General features: G+C 38.1%; 1 protein-coding gene across 1 annotated transcript in view; it reads left to right on the plus strand.

Annotated features, from left to right (window-relative positions):
* DNAH10 (dynein axonemal heavy chain 10) overlaps positions 1-15,766 on the plus strand; it is a 54,515-nt gene that overhangs the window by 9,161 nt on the left and 29,588 nt on the right. Inside the window, exons 12-36 of the mRNA XM_052691065.1 lie at positions 391-561; positions 1,323-1,499; positions 1,844-2,017; positions 2,644-2,813; positions 3,485-3,636; positions 4,032-4,196; positions 5,111-5,315; positions 6,036-6,192; positions 6,851-7,327; positions 7,779-7,937; positions 8,477-8,593; positions 8,671-8,773; positions 9,010-9,188; positions 9,806-10,017; positions 10,117-10,273; positions 10,677-10,910; positions 11,011-11,133; positions 11,468-11,701; positions 12,171-12,394; positions 12,843-13,112; positions 13,199-13,382; positions 13,928-14,062; positions 14,455-14,607; positions 15,000-15,188; positions 15,280-15,426. Coding sequence (XP_052547025.1) covers positions 391-561; positions 1,323-1,499; positions 1,844-2,017; positions 2,644-2,813; positions 3,485-3,636; positions 4,032-4,196; positions 5,111-5,315; positions 6,036-6,192; positions 6,851-7,327; positions 7,779-7,937; positions 8,477-8,593; positions 8,671-8,773; positions 9,010-9,188; positions 9,806-10,017; positions 10,117-10,273; positions 10,677-10,910; positions 11,011-11,133; positions 11,468-11,701; positions 12,171-12,394; positions 12,843-13,112; positions 13,199-13,382; positions 13,928-14,062; positions 14,455-14,607; positions 15,000-15,188; positions 15,280-15,426 — 4,668 coding nt within the window. The remainder of the gene's footprint in view (positions 1-390; positions 562-1,322; positions 1,500-1,843; positions 2,018-2,643; positions 2,814-3,484; positions 3,637-4,031; positions 4,197-5,110; positions 5,316-6,035; positions 6,193-6,850; positions 7,328-7,778; positions 7,938-8,476; positions 8,594-8,670; positions 8,774-9,009; positions 9,189-9,805; positions 10,018-10,116; positions 10,274-10,676; positions 10,911-11,010; positions 11,134-11,467; positions 11,702-12,170; positions 12,395-12,842; positions 13,113-13,198; positions 13,383-13,927; positions 14,063-14,454; positions 14,608-14,999; positions 15,189-15,279; positions 15,427-15,766) is intronic.

Genomic DNA, 15,766 nt, shown 5'->3' on the forward strand with positions numbered 1-15,766 from the left:
TCCTTGGCAAAAATCATGACAGCATGACTAGAGTGCTGATGTGACCTCCCTGTGCCCATACACTGCATATCTTAATCAAGTTCCACAAAGAAGTCAAACTCTTTCTGGATGCATTTATCCCTTTGTCCCTCAGATAATGAAAGGTCTTTCACAAATGAAAGATGTTACAGTGTTTTTGTGACTCCTATACCTGCCCAGCAACATAGGTTTAATATTAGTTTTCTGTTTCTTACTGGAAAGCCATCAGTTTGCAGGCCATTTATAAGTCAAAAGAATAGTAAAAATATGCCTTACAACTGTTACAAAAAGGTATTTTTATTATGCCTTCCTTACATGGTTTCATAAGATAGAGGTCTAAGGGACAGGATTTCTTGGCTTGTTTCCATTTAGATTATTGAAGAAGATGCCAAAAACTTTATTGATAAATCTTTTAAGAGTCTTCGATCAGCAGAAGCTGCATTTGACATGCTGTTGAACTTCAAAAACACTCGCTGTCGTGAAACAATTAATAGGCAGCTGATGATGAAGTTCAATGACATATTGGACCAATACTGTAAAGAGGTATTTAATTTAGGATTTATTTATTTATGTATGAAGTTCTTTATTGAAAATAATAAATCTGTATATCTCTCTATGTATCTCAACAGAAGCATAGTGTCATTTGCCATCTGAAAGACTGACAGGTTTTAAAGAAGTAAGAATTGTTCCTGTTTTTGAACCTGCATGCAAGATAGTATAGTTTATTTGCTGAAATGATGTACATATCAGAATATGTGTAGCACAGTATGGGAAGTGAAGGATGTTTGTCTGTACTGTGAGGCTTGTGGCTGTTCCTTTACCTTGTGAGCAGCAGTACAACAGTAGTCCTTCCTGAAAAAAGCTATCTTTTAGCTTACTGGTGCTGGACACAACTATGTGGCATGACCAAAATGTGCCTGACATTAATAGTGAAGGCAGAAATAATTTCTCAGTTCTGTGCAAACAACTTCTGAGAGGCGTATACATTGGAAAGCCTTTGCTATCACAGCATTTATCTTGATGTTTTCAATAAATGTACAAGGACACCAAGTTTCACAATAAAATGTAGTCTCACAAAGAACACAAAGACAACATAGCAGTTCCACGAGATACAGAAAGGAAAACGTTCTCTGTAATGCAATTGATACAACAGCAAAGAGATTAATGAGGAATAAAAAATCATTGGTTTTGTCCTGTTGCTGGAATGAGCTTCAGAGCTTGTGTTTTGTACCAAGCTGGATCCCGACCATGGAGCAGCAAATAGAGAAATTATTCTTAACAGTGATTCTTTTATTCTCCTCTAGGTTGAAAATGTTAGACAAATCTTTGTTCAAAACCTCAAGGATCCACCCTTGTTCAAGAATCATCCTCCACTGGCTGGAGCAATATACTGGGCCCGATCGCTCTTCTACCGCATCAAACACACTATTGTTCGATTTCGGGAAGTAGAGGGGCTGCTTGCTAGTGAACGTGGGAAAGAAGTATGTTGGTTTCTTTGCTGTTTAATGAAGGAAGAAATACTTTCCTCACACCTTTCTCCTAGGGATGAGAAAATGCTCTTACGTGAACGAAGTTCGAAGAACGTATTTGCCTGTAGTGATCCATGTTATGCATGAAAATTTGATTGGAAACCTTTCCACTGTTTCTCAGAGAGATCATGACAGAATCAATGACAGAACTCAAAAACCTAAATTCTTCATTGTCTGCATTAATGACAAGGCATTACTTGCCCTCTCATTTAATAAAGATTGGAAACAAATCTTAATAAGTCAGGATAGTGAAACATTTTTCTTGATCTTTAAGATGATAGAGTTTTCCTTTCTAGGTAAAGCAAATGTATCTTAAAGTGGCCAGGAGGATGAAAGAGTATGAAGATCAGAAATATAATCAGTGGAGAGATGAGACAGAAAAGATGCTCCCATTGTTATTGGAAAAAACTCTGCTGATAGTCGTTACTGGTGGGTCAGCAACCCATGTTAGTCTAGAGACTTTTGATCAGGTAAGAGATAGAAAGATAATATACTAGGCTTCTCTGCGAGAAAGAATTGAAATCTATCTGATGGTCAGTGGGATTTGTCTGAGAGTGATGTTTTGAAGAGGAATGCTGTTTTTTAAAGGAAAATTTTAAAAGGTCTGAACTCAATGTTTTTTGAGATCCTTCATAGGACCTCAGTTGCTGAATGTCCTGGCTGGTGGATGCATGAATGCTGTTTCTGTCTATTTTCTCCTGTACTGTATTTCCTATTAATCCAAGGTATTTGGTGCAATATTCTAGGGACATTACAACAAAACTTGGGACTGAAGTTAGGGAGTGGTTGATTCCCAGCAGAGACTATTCAGAACCCTATTTAATAAATCTTTCATTTGGCTGTGAGCTTCTACTTGGATTTCTGGATAACTGATTGCAGCACTACACAGAAAGGTTTTTGAAAAGAAAGGTTTTTGAAAACAGAATGCTGAGATGGCTATCAAATATTAAAGGCATTTTCACCAGCTCTGAATGTCAGCCATACTGTCTGACTTTTACCTACCATCTTATCAAATGTCCCCAAAAGTTAACATTTTCCTTGCATTGGAACTGTCTGGTCGTGTTTTTCTGATTTCTGCTGCTTTCTTGTGTTGTAGACCTCAGTAACATTGGAGCCTGTCACCACAGAGAAAAGTGTCCAATTCCTAGTGAATTTTTCTCCCAGACTCCAAGAGATTATCATTGAAACAAAGTACATGGAGCAACTGGGGTTTCCAGTCCCAGAAGTAGCAAGAAATGTGGCACTGCAGGAAGACAGATATCTTAGGTAAGGCTTTAACTGCTTGCCATACACACTTGCATCAACATTTCAAGTGATTTCACTGCAGAGTGTGCCCTGAGTCCTCACATTTTGGGAATAGGAGACCTCTTACTTCTTTGAAATACAAAATTGCTAATGGCAATGGCACATTAACAGTCCGTCGTCTGGTGCTATCTACATCCTTCACCCTGTAAGACTGTTTTACAAATGACTACGAGAAGAAAATCTGAAGGAAAAACAAAGCAAGAAAGTAGGTTGTTTTTGTTTGTTTTTGCCATGAATTGTTAATCTAATGTAAATTTCAGTTGACGTTTGAACTTGCTGCTGCTTTCTTGTGGCACTGAATAAGTCACTTTTGCCCAAATTATCACAGGCTTTTAGGCACAGAAAAATGCCAAGAAGAGCCCTAACTGGACTTTAAAATTCATTTACTTTATTCCTTTGTGTGCTTCAGGCTGAGGCTGTCTTAAACACTTTGTTGTTTACCAGGAGAGTTTGGTCTAGCTGCTACTGGAATCATGTGGGACTTTTCTTTTGTTTTTGATAGGAAGTGAACTGCATACATGATCAATACATATTCTATAGTTGTTCCTGCAGATTTTTATGTTCAAAATGATGTTTCCAGTGTGCAATTTTTATATATTTTTGTTGCTGTTAATGTGTTTTACACTTACTAGGTATGCAGATGAATTAAAACACATGCTGGATGACTATCACAATCTAGTAGGAACATTGAATGAAGCAGAAACCAAACTTCTTGATGACCATATTCAGGAACTCTGGAAAGTGTTCAAAGTAGGGCAAAGAAGACTCAACTGGAACTCCTTAGGTAACAGTGAACCTATTTAAAAATGGCCTTAGATACTGATTTTCAGTTTAAAAAGTCTCTTCAATTCTACACTCCATTTGATATGCCAGATGAAATCAATATATTCCTAAATAGTACATGCTATTGCCATGGTCCAATAATACATTAGGCAGGGTCTGATCCAGAAGGATATTTCTTATGTTTTCATTAAATATAAAATGTTAAGTGGAAATGGATGTAGATTCTTAAGTCTGGAAGGGAACTGGATGAAGGATTAGATGTGAAAACATTTATTCTATCTGCAGAGTATTTTTTTTTTATTTCTGACACATCTGGTTGTGATAATTTTGATTGTTGAAACACTGATGAAAGTTTTGGTAAAAGAAAGAAAGCAAATGATTATGATTTCTTTCAAGGTATTGCTGACTTTATAGTCCGATGTAAACAAGCCATCAGGAAGTTTGAATTCCTCGTCCATCAGATTCATGCGAATTCTGGAGACATAAACAACAACCTTCTGCAAATAGCATCAACAAATCTTTTCAAATTTCCACTTTCAAAAAGTGCTGATGTGCTTCCCAGTAAGTCTACATACTCTCATTTCTGAGAGATGCTCTGTGATGTTTTACTTTGTTCTATCTGCATTTTTTGGATGCTAAGATAAAACCATCTAACAGTTCCAGGAGTACTTACAGTGGTATTTCATGCTGCAACACAGGATGCATAAGCAGAGCGTCAGTAGCCTAAAGCTGACAGTGTTGATGAGAAGAGCTTAGGGATAATTATACAAATAGATCAGTATCTACTTGCATTTGATGACTTTCCTCATAGCTTCCCCTTTATTGTCCTCTTCCTTGTATGCAGTAATGTAATCTTAGAGCTGCAAACTGCTTTGAGTGCCAGCTCAACTGAGATCTTTTCTTCAAGGGGAAATTGCACTGAGGTGATTGTCTTCCATGCATCCCTCTCACTCCAGTGACAAAGTATGAATGATGAACTAAGACTCTTCAGCAGGATCTGTTGTGACAGGACAAGGAGAAATGGTTTCAAACTAAAAAGCTGAGATTTAGATGAGGTAAAAGGAAAAAGTTGGTTATGATAAGGGTTGTGAAGCCCTGGAAGAGGTTTCCCAGAGATGTGGTGGATGCCCTGGAGATGTTCAGGCTCTGAGCACCTGGCTGAGCTGTAGATGTTCCTGTACGTTGCAGAGGAGCCAGACTGGGTGACATCTAAAGGTCCTTTCCAACTCAGATGATTCTGTGATTTCTGACTCTTATGGAGGTTACTTTCACATCTATTAATTGCTGTTGAATAACTGAACCCATATAAAATAGGAGACTGAAAAATTAATAAATTAGTGTTATTAAATGAAGAAATTTTATTGGTATACAAGACCAATTTCATGTTCACAAATAAAGCCCAGCAAATTATTCCAGTGTTGAAGGCTGTTAAGTCTTTTGCAATTCTTAACATTATTTTCTGTAATATTTTGCAGATGTGAAAGAATTTTTTGAGTATGTTAAATGTGAAAGAACAAAAGATACAGATCACATGGTTAGAATGTATACTGCCATTCCACAACTGTTAGCACAGCTGGAAGGACTTGTCAATATGAAGAGTGGCAAATCTTCAAAATTGGCTTCCTATTATGCATATTGGGAAAATAGGATTTATCAGATGTTGATACAGTTAATTCTGAAGTAAGTTAATTCAATTTTTAGTCTTTCCTCCTTAGATTTTTCTCAATCTGTTATTGTAAACTCGTGTAATGATACTCTGTTTGAACACCTTGTATTTGTTGTATTTGTACTGCTTTTGTGCAAAGAGTGCAGAACTGCTAACAAGGTAGAAGAGAGACCTGAATTCTGACAAAATGGGTATTGGTTTTGTCAGCAGGAGACAGAAATAATGTACATTTTCTGCAGGGTGTGGAGCTGCATATCTCTGCTTTATTTCTAAAATCAAAACCTTGTGTTACTGAAGAATGCAGTTTTGTAAATTTGCTGTCTGGCTGCCCAGTGCATCCCTGTAAAACAGGGACCAGCAGTATGAGAACAATGGTTTGTTGGATTATGCTTTACCTGGAGCAAAGGAGGTTCCTCTAGCAGAATATTATAAGGGCTTTTTACAGCATCTCTCCCTCTCGTGGTCCACATCTTTAAACTGTAATCTTAGGATCCTTTTGCACTGAGATATCCCCATTCATTCCTTTCAGTTACTTATTTTAGTTAGCCAAGGTTTTGCATTACATCAGTCTTAGTGGGACAGTTTTGCTCAGATACACGTCAGTGTTTCCAGCTGAAATAACTGTTAGCTGACTTCGGACAGATACGCTCACATATCTGAATGCATACCTCATAACTGCAGTCTCTCTTGAGCTGCTTATTGCTATCTTTGACACGATTTTTTTCCTTTCCCAGGAATTTGCAAGCTTTTAATGCAGCTGTTCTTGCAAATGCGCCACTGTTCCAAATAGAAGCTGTTTTGTCTCCTCCAAAAATAATCTTGCAACCCAATGCCAGTGAAATCGACAAAATGACAGCGCAGTGTATCCAAGACTGTGTTGAGGTCACAAAGGTGATATTCCATTAAGATTTACTTGTTGCCATATTTTGCTTGTGATTGTACCAAATTAATCTCACTTTACTTTTGGGCAAGAGTTAATGTCAAAGGGAAGATTCATAATGATTTAGTGTGAAATAAAAATACCCAGTACACTGTTCTAATTTTACAGACCATCCTAATTTTGCAAACTGATAACACAGGAAAGAAATCACGTGATTTTCTATCCCTGTGGTCTTCCCAGTGGAGATCTAAAAAAATAGACTAAATAGTGCATGGAAAGATTTTATTAGGATGAAATTAACTCTTCCCTCAACTGTTTGGGAAAATATAACCCGGGGGTATATAATCTTTGGGCTTGGCATGGCTGCTCTGAGCAAAGAGGAATTGTCTTGGGCCACATAAAAAATGTATGACGTGGTTAATGTGTATAAGTAACAAAATTTCTCCTATTTTTTAATATTCTTTATTAAAGCATAGAAAAAGAGGGCAACAAAAACATAAAACTAGAAGGTTGAACGTGTATGAAATAACTTCATGCTGTCAGCATAACAGTTGATTCAAGAAATCATTCGCATTACTTTGTACACAGTGTCCTAAATAATGATGACTTATTTGGCTGATGTGACTCTTTACAAGGTAATTACTTTTCAACTTGTCTTGGAAACTCTAGCATTTTGTGCGGTGGATGCATGGCACGTGCATTGAATGCCCTCCTCAGCGTATTACAGATGATGAAATGATCACATTCAGCTTTTACAGTGACATCTCCCAGAACCCTCTGATAACTGAGCAGGCTGCTCTCATCACTCAGAATGTCCACAGAGTCCTGACTTCTCTCAGCACGTATTTGAACCATTGGGAGAGATACTGTTTTCTGTGGACTGTGGACAAAGACATGGCCATAAAGAAGTTAGCTGCTGAAAAGCCTTCCTATGTCACCTTTGATGAAAAGCTGCAGTTCTATATGAAGATAGCTCAAGAAGTCACTCAACAACCCTTAATAAAAGATGAACAATTTATCAGGCTTTATCTGAGTACTTTAGTTTCTGCAGTGGAGGATAAAGCTAAAGACTGGATGATTTCCCTTGGAAAGTTGCTTAATGAGTTTGCAAGAAAAGAACTCTTCAGTCTTCAGGAGGAGATGGAGGTAGGTGTTTCCTGTTCTTGTTGTCAGATGCAGCTTTCACTGGTTAGTAGGTGACCATTTGAACCACTCTGAATTAGTTTGAGTGATGTGTGTAATATGCCATATGTATAGAGATGAACTGTCACTGCGTAGCTAGCAGACAAAAGAGAACAGAAATGTGCAAAAAAAGAGGCTTTCTCAGTCCTGTGTTTGTGAATGCTTCATGTAAGTAATTCTGAAATTCCTTTTAAACCACCTTTCACAACTTCTTTTTTGGTGTAACAAAAACATTTATGTTTTTACGGTATTTACTTTTTGTTGATTTATAAATTTTTTTGGGTATTATGTTTATCATCACATAAACTAAAAATGAAAGAGTCAGATGTCATTTGCTTGTGTTTTGGGTCTCAGTAAGAAGTGGCTAATTACTGTCCCAGTGTTGCCTCTGGAAATTATTATTTTATTCTTACAGACATTATCAGAGAATCTTAAGACACCTCCTGATTCCTTGGAAGAGCTGAAAATTGTCCTCAGTACAATTACAGCTATCAGAGGCATGTCGCTTACTGTGGAACTGAAATATTTGGACATCTGGGAGAGATACCGAACTCTTGCATTGTATGATATTCAAGTAGGTGAATGTTGTGTCTTGTCTCATAAAACATTTCAGATTTGAGCTATGCTCACAAAGCTTCCCATTGTTTTCCTGTTAAGACATTTCACAGAATCACAGCACTGTTGAGGTTAGAAGTGACGTCTGGAGATTGTCTAATGCAACCTCCGTTCTCAAAGTGGTAGCTCCATTTTAAATGGACATACTGCATGTGTTTAAATCTGATTAATGGAATCATCTAGCTTGGCTTTCAAGGTTGTCAAGTCTGATCGCTGACCTAACACTAAGGCCTTTCTGATGTCTGTTAGTGCCACCTCCACACATCTGTTAATTACCTCGGGAGATGGGAACTCCATCACTTCCCTGGGCAAGCAGTTCCAATGCCTAAGCACTCTCTATGTGAAATAATTTTCCTAATGTCCAATCTAAACCGCTCTTGGTGCAACTTGAGACTAACTTCAGTGCTGTTTCCATCTTTTGCATATTTATAATGCACACCTTTCTCACTTTCCTGTGTGTATTTATTGCTTGTGAGAGATATTACTGTTTTGTTTTAGGTGGCTAAAGAAGAGCAAGAGATGGCTGACAAGATTAAGGAAAAGTGGGAGACTCTGTTCTTTGAAGCATCGGAAGTTGATCACAACCTTGGAGGCATAAAAAGAATGTTCACAGAGGTAGTATTTGTAATTAAATTGACACAAAAAAAAAAAAGAAATGGAAAGGAAAACAATTTAAACTCTGTTCTCTTTAGATTACAAAGCAACAGATCGAGGACTACACTACAAAGGTAGCAGATTTCTTCTGTAAATTCATGGCTGAGGGGCCTGGTGCTGTTGGAGAAGATCTTGATAAAGGTAAATTAAGCGTGTAAAGTGATGTCTTAACAATATTTTTTTTTTGAAAATTCATCAAATTTTATGTAAAACAAGAAAATTGTGAAAGAAAATTTTCCTTAACATACAAACTGATCAACTGATCAATATGACACTTTTAGTACTGTAATTTCTACTGACTATGTGCAAATGCTGTCTTATTTATTCCCCAAAATGCATTAGATTGTTTATCTAGAAAAACATCCGTCCTTTTCCAGGGCTGGAACTCATGGCCATTTTTGAAAAAGAAATGGAAAAACTGGAAGAAATTCATCAGGAACTGGGCAGTGTTGAGAAACTCTTTGACTTGCCAGCTAAAGTGTATCCTGACTTAATGAAAATGCAGAATGATATGAAAGGTCTAAAGCAAGTCTATGAAATTTATGAATTACAGAAGGTCAGTGTGTGCAAGCTCAGGTTCAAGCACATACCACATGCAAAGGTGCAAAATAGAAGAGCTTGCATTGTCTTTTAGTTACTATGAACTCTGTTCCTTTGCACGAAGTAAACTGACCTGTAATTTACCATCATGATGTCAGTTTAATGATGTTAATAGAGGAGAACAGAATGTCTCCATAGTAAACCAAATGCATACATTTATGAGATAGGTACAGCCACTCATTCCTCAGAAATTATTGGATGGTCTTATGTTGTACATATCTGCTGATTATTTCTGTGGGACAACTTTTGGATGCACAGGTGACAGTAGATATCTCAGGCTTGGTCTTAGAATTTTTAAGAAGTTCTATTTTTTCAAGATTAAAATGCCCTGGTCAGCCAGCAGCCAGACTGGTTGTAAAGTATGCTCTTAAAAATGATTTTCCTCTTCTCCTTGTTTACTTTTGATTTATTCATTATTTGTTTTGGTTATGAATCTGCCTTGAATGTTAACCTGCCTTTTCTCTGTTTATAAAACGTTAATGCGATCACATCCTGACTGTGGTCTCTAGATCCTGCTGTACTGGAAAACAAAGAGAAATATGTTTTTTTTCCTCCTGATAACCTTGTTCCCAGGCAGCTAAAGAGGAATGGTCTCGGACACTCTGGATAAACCTCAATGTGCAGGTTCTTCAGGAAGGAATTGAAGGATTTCTTAAAGCTTTTCGAAAGCTGCCCAAACAAGTCCGCAGTATGCCAGCAGCCTGTCACTTGGAAACAAAACTGAAGGCATTCAGAGACTCCATTCCTTTGTTGCTTGATTTGAAAAATGAAGCTCTAAGAGAAAGGTTTGCTTTTATTTATTTAAATGATGCAAACAAATGGAAAACATTTGTTTTCATTATCCTGTGTCGTGGTACAGTTATTGATGCATCAATTTTATACAGGCATTGGCAAGACCTTATGGAGAGAACAGGCACAAGGTTTGAAATGACAACTGAAACGTTTACTTTGGAGAATATGTTTGCTATGGAACTTCACAGGCACACAGATATTATCAATGACATAGTTGGAACAGCTGTTAAGGAGCTTAGTGTTGAGAAGGTAATTTAAAAATCATAATAAAACTAAACACACATCGGTGACAACAGTTTTTTTAATGTGAGATCTTGAGTGGCATGACAGTAAGTTCCTCTGTCTTCAGGGAGGTGCTGTAATGTAAATAAATCAATAGCTCTGCTAATAAGCTACAAAACAGCACAAAATCCTACCTGTCGTGGCTTTCACAGCAGTGTATGGATTTTGCTGTCACAATAAGCAAGCTTGGTCTATGAAAAATGGAATTCATTTGGTCTTAATCATGATGTTTTGAAATAAACCTTTTTATAAACCAGTGCTGGAAATCTGTGCAAAAGTTTTGTGGAGTTAATTGATTTCATTTCTGTGCTACAATTATAGTTCTCTAGGTTTTGAAGACTGAAACACATCTTTTTCTGTGCACATGCAGAGTATGAAGGACATAGCAGAAACATGGGAACAGCTGAAATTTACTGTGCAAATATATTTCAAAGGCACTGAGAAGCGTGGCTTTATTCTGGGATCTGTAGATGAAATTTTAGAGATTCTTGATGACAACAGTGTCAATCTTCAGAGTATCTTGGGCAGTCGTTTCGTGGGTCCTTTCCTTTCAACTGTTCACCATTTGGAAAAATCTCTGTCATTGATTGGTGAAGTAATTGAGGTAGGGAAGAAAGTGTTGGGCTAAATTATTAACATTTATTTATAATCAGGATTTTCCTTCCTTTTTTTTTAAATCTTTGTTGGTAACATTTAACTCTTAGATCTGGATGGTGGTTCAGAGAAAATGGATGTACCTGGAGAGCATCTTTGTTGGCGGAGATATAAGATCACAGCTTTCAGAAGAAGCTGAAATATTTGACAGTGTAGACAGTATGTTCAAAAAGGCAAGTAATTGAATTGTACTGTGATTCCACAGTGCTATACATGCTCTTGAAGTACTGCTGTACACAGGAGCAAAGTCAGGTATGTGATTATGCTTGCATGGCGTGGGATACAGTCTTCTCTTTCACTTGCTTTTACAGTATCTTCATGCTCTCAGCTTTAAGAATGTGCATACTTACCTCTGTGCTCGTACAGTACTGCAGTATAGGAAACCATATTTAAAATTAATTCATTGTTGAAAGAACCTGTACTGCTTGTGCAGTCTGTTTTGTCACTAGATGTAATTTAGTGTAATTCACTGCTGTTTGTTATTTTCTAATTTTATTTCCCACGTAGATAATGGATGAAACTGCAGAAGAACCAATAATTAAAAAATCCTGTGAGGCCCCAAATCGTCTATCAGACCTCCACCATATCAATAATGTGCTGGAGAAATGTCAGAAAAGCTTGAATGATTACTTGGATTCAAAGCGAAATGCCTTCCCAAGGTTTTTCTTTATATCTGATGAAGAGCTGCTCAGTATCCTTGGCAGCAGTAACCCACTTTGTGTCCAGGAACACATGATAAAGGTACAGTGTCTGGTTTTCCAAAGTGCCCTTCACTTTTAAGTGCTTTTAAGAGCTGAATAGACTATTCTGTACATGCTGCTAAGTGTGTGCTAATATTTCCTGCGTACAAAGAACATCTTGGCAGCTTCTTCAAGAAACTTCTAAACAAACAAATCAACCAGTTATGTAAGGAGGGTTTGAGATACAACATAATGACCTATCACTAAATAACCTTCCTGTAGCTCCTGAGAGGTCTTTACTTTCGAGGAAAAAAAAAAAGTCACTTGAACCTGATCATTTGCTTTGTTTACTGTGCAGTGGGGCTGCTGGGCTGTATGCCTCAGTGTGTGTATTTGATTACTTACAGTCAGATCCATTTCTCTCTGGAGATGGTGAAAACTTCCTTTCAACATTAAAATGAGGGCTAGGTACACTTGAATCTTTCACGCTTGATTTCTCTTATGTCAATTTCTCTGTTGGTGCATTTCAGATGTACGATAACATAGCTTCCCTGAGGTTTCAGGATGGTGATGGTGATAAGAAAATCGCCACGGCCATGATTTCAGCTGAGGGGGAGGTGATGGATTTCCGGCAGGCTGTAGCTGCAGAGGGCAGAGTGGAGAACTGGATGACAGCAGTGCTGGGAGAAATGAGACGAACAAACAGACTTCTTACTAAGGAGGCTATTTTTCGATACTGTGAAGACAGAAGCAGGTGAAACCATCAGTGTCAAAGATAATACAAGTACTTATATGTTACTATGAACCCGTAGTGATACAGAAAAACAGAAACTTCATTTTCTAATTTAGACGCAGCTTAGCCTGTATTTCTATAATGCAGAGGAGTATGGATACCTGCATATGTAGTATTTTAACCAGAAAAAATGTTTTATTTACTCTCAGTGGTTGAATTTTCATTTTTAGTAACGTGTGCACAATTTTTCTTATTATAAATTCTGTCTTGTCATTGTTACGCATGGCATAGGTTGTTTTTCATGAGAGTATTTCGTAGGCTTTAGAAATAATACCTCACACCTTGATTTTATTCGTCTTTATAAAGTTTTGGTCATGTTGTCGTTGTAGAAATAGGAGGGACTTCCTGTTTTTTGTTGTGATCATTTACTAAAACAGTAACTCAGACTCCCATACTGTATTTCCCATAGAGTTGATTGGATGTTACTCTACCAAGGCATGATGGTGCTGGCTGCCAATCAGGTGTGGTGGACGTGGGAGGTTGAGGATGTCTTTCGGAAAGTGGAGAAAGGAGAAAAACAGGCAATGAAACTGTATGCTAAAAAAATGCACCAACAAATTGATGAGCTGGTTACTCGCATTACTGCACCTTTGAGCAAAAACGACAGGAAAAAATACAACACTGTTCTCATCATTGATGTTCATGCCAGAGACATTGTCGATACGTTTGTCAGAGACAGGTAAATCCTCAACCTCCTGAGAAAATACCAGAGCCATAAGCTCTATATCTGTCCCTTCACCTCGTGTGTGCACGTCTCTTGTGTAGCATTCTGCAGGCTCAGGAATTTGAATGGGAAAGCCAGCTGCGCTTTTATTGGGACCGAGAACCAGATGAGCTGAGTGTGCGGCAGTGCACAGGGACATTTTCATATGGTTATGAGTACATGGGTTTGAACGGGCGCCTCGTGATCACCCCGCTTACTGATCGTATCTATCTCACATTCACACAGGTATGTGTTAAAGGAGTTCTTTTTAGCTGACGTGCACTTGTAAAACATGCTTCCATGCTGTCGCATAGTTGGCAACTGGGACATAAACGAAAGTAGAAGAAATACAGTGTGAACACAAATGTATAATTAGTAGGTTGCAATAGTCTTCTAAACTAGTTGCTTTGAAGATAAAATAGAATGCATGCAGAAATGAGATTTAAGGCTTGTTGTACCCATGGATTTGTTTGTGAATTTGCTACCGGCTTAATAAAATCCTTTTTGTAGTGGAAATGCTAAGTCATGGCTTGAACCGGTGATTGATCACCTGGTAGGAAGTCAGGGCCAAGCTAGGGTCTGTTCAAATGAGGTCTGTTCAAGTGCAGATCTCACTGGAGATTCCTGCATACCCAAGGCCTGAAGGTAAGCAGCTTCTTTTCTTCATTTCTGTGCCCACAGCTTTTGTATTTCTGCAAATCCTCACTCCTGGTAGCCAGGTTCTTGCTGCTCTGCTGCTATTGCTGCACTTTCCATTGTGTTACACTTTGTTCTTTGGTCTGTCTTCAAAGGCTTTATCAATGTTTTTGGGAGGAGCACCAGCGGGGCCAGCAGGTACAGGGAAAACAGAAACAACCAAGGATCTGGCCAAAGCACTGGGCTTGCTGTGTGTGGTGACAAACTGTGGAGAAGGCATGGATTTCAAAGTAAGTTTTTAAGATCTGCATTCTATGGAAAGAGCCATTTACTGTTCTTTTCCAGCACACAGAATAAGCACAGGTTTTGAACTTCAGAACGTGTGCCTCCTTTAGAGTGACCATGCCAATGAAATAGAGTAAAAAATAACTATTTTGAATAAATGTTAAAGGGAATTTGAAGATTCTATCTGTTCTTTCAAACAGGGAAACATTGGCTAAGTGTGTCTAAGCTCATTATGGGCTATCTGCACTTAGCAAATAGTTACCTAGGGTGGATTGCTAGCTCCTGCATGTATCCAGAGATTTTTACCCAGACATTAAGAGTTTTAGCATACTCCAGTTTGCTGGTGGTGGATTCTTTAACGTACTCATTGCTGAGATGTTTTTCTTCTTCTTGTTAGGCAGTTGGTAAAATCTTCTCTGGTCTTGCCCAGTGTGGAGCATGGGGATGCTTTGATGAATTCAATCGTATCGATGCTTCTGTGCTTTCAGTCATTTCTTCTCAGATTCAAGTTATTCGAAATGCTTTAATGAATCATCAGAAAACATTTCAGGTAAACACTGAAAAAGAAGAGTAATTGTGAAGGCTGATCTTGTGCTAGAGGCGAAGATCCAGGACTGGGCCCAACTGGGAGATTGAAGGGCTATTTCTGTGGTAATTGCTTTGTGCTGGGTGTTTCGGACTCCAGAATATGTACTCTCAGATTCAAAGATATTTAAGCTTTGCTTATTTTCTAATCCTTTGCTAGATTCTCCCCTTGTGAGGTAGGAGAAAAGTAAGCTAAATAGAAAATAGTAATTAAATGTACCTACATTCATATCTAAAGCTGCATTTTTAACACTTTGTCCCAAGTGGGTGTCCCAGTATCGCTGGTTTTCTCTTTCAGCAAATGGTAATGTTTCAGTTACAAACACACATTGTTCTAAAGTTTTCATGTGCTTTTAGTTTGAAGGACAAGAAATAAACCTTGATAGCCGAATGGGCATTTTTATTACAATGAATCCTGGTTATGCTGGCCGGACTGAGCTCCCTGAGTCTGTAAAAGCTTTGTTCAGGCCTGTGGTTGTTATTGTACCAGATCTTCAGCAAATCTGCGAAATCATGCTCTTTTCTGAAGGATTCCTTACGGCAAAGGTAAGAAAACTGTATTGCTCTCCATACCCTTGTATGCGTGCTCTGTGTTTTGTTGTAACTTCACATCTGTGATTATTTAACTCTCAAACAGGTCCTTGCCAAAAAGATGACAGTGCTGTACAAGCTGGCAAAAGAACAACTTTCTAAACAACATCATTATGATTTTGGGCTGCGGGCCCTTAAGTCAGTGTTGGTGATGGCTGGGGAATTGAAAAGGGGATCACCAGACCTCAGTGAGGTAGGCTTGCTACTTATTTACCCTTTGCAGCTCATACTTTTCATTGGGAATAGTATGTGTTTACACATTCGCTGTAGTTTGTCTGCATTTGAAATGGAAGCATTGGTGTTCTTTGTCTTATTATTTTACTGTGTTCTTACAGAGCTTCATGATGCCCTCTACCAGCAAGGTAGCATCAGAACTTGGTAGGGAAACCTATAAAAAATGAGGTGTTTTACTTCATGTGCAGTCTTGATATTAAGTCCAGGATGCACTATTTATCCCGGATAAATAGTGAAAACTACTTTCTGAAGATAATACCCAAAGTGGGTGCTCCATTCATATTGTTGTTCATTTGGTA

Source organism: Tympanuchus pallidicinctus, unplaced genomic scaffold (genome assembly GCF_026119805.1).
Source record: "Tympanuchus pallidicinctus isolate F22 unplaced genomic scaffold, pur_lepc_1.0 scaffold28, whole genome shotgun sequence".
Lineage (NCBI taxonomy): Eukaryota > Metazoa > Chordata > Aves > Galliformes > Phasianidae > Tympanuchus > Tympanuchus pallidicinctus.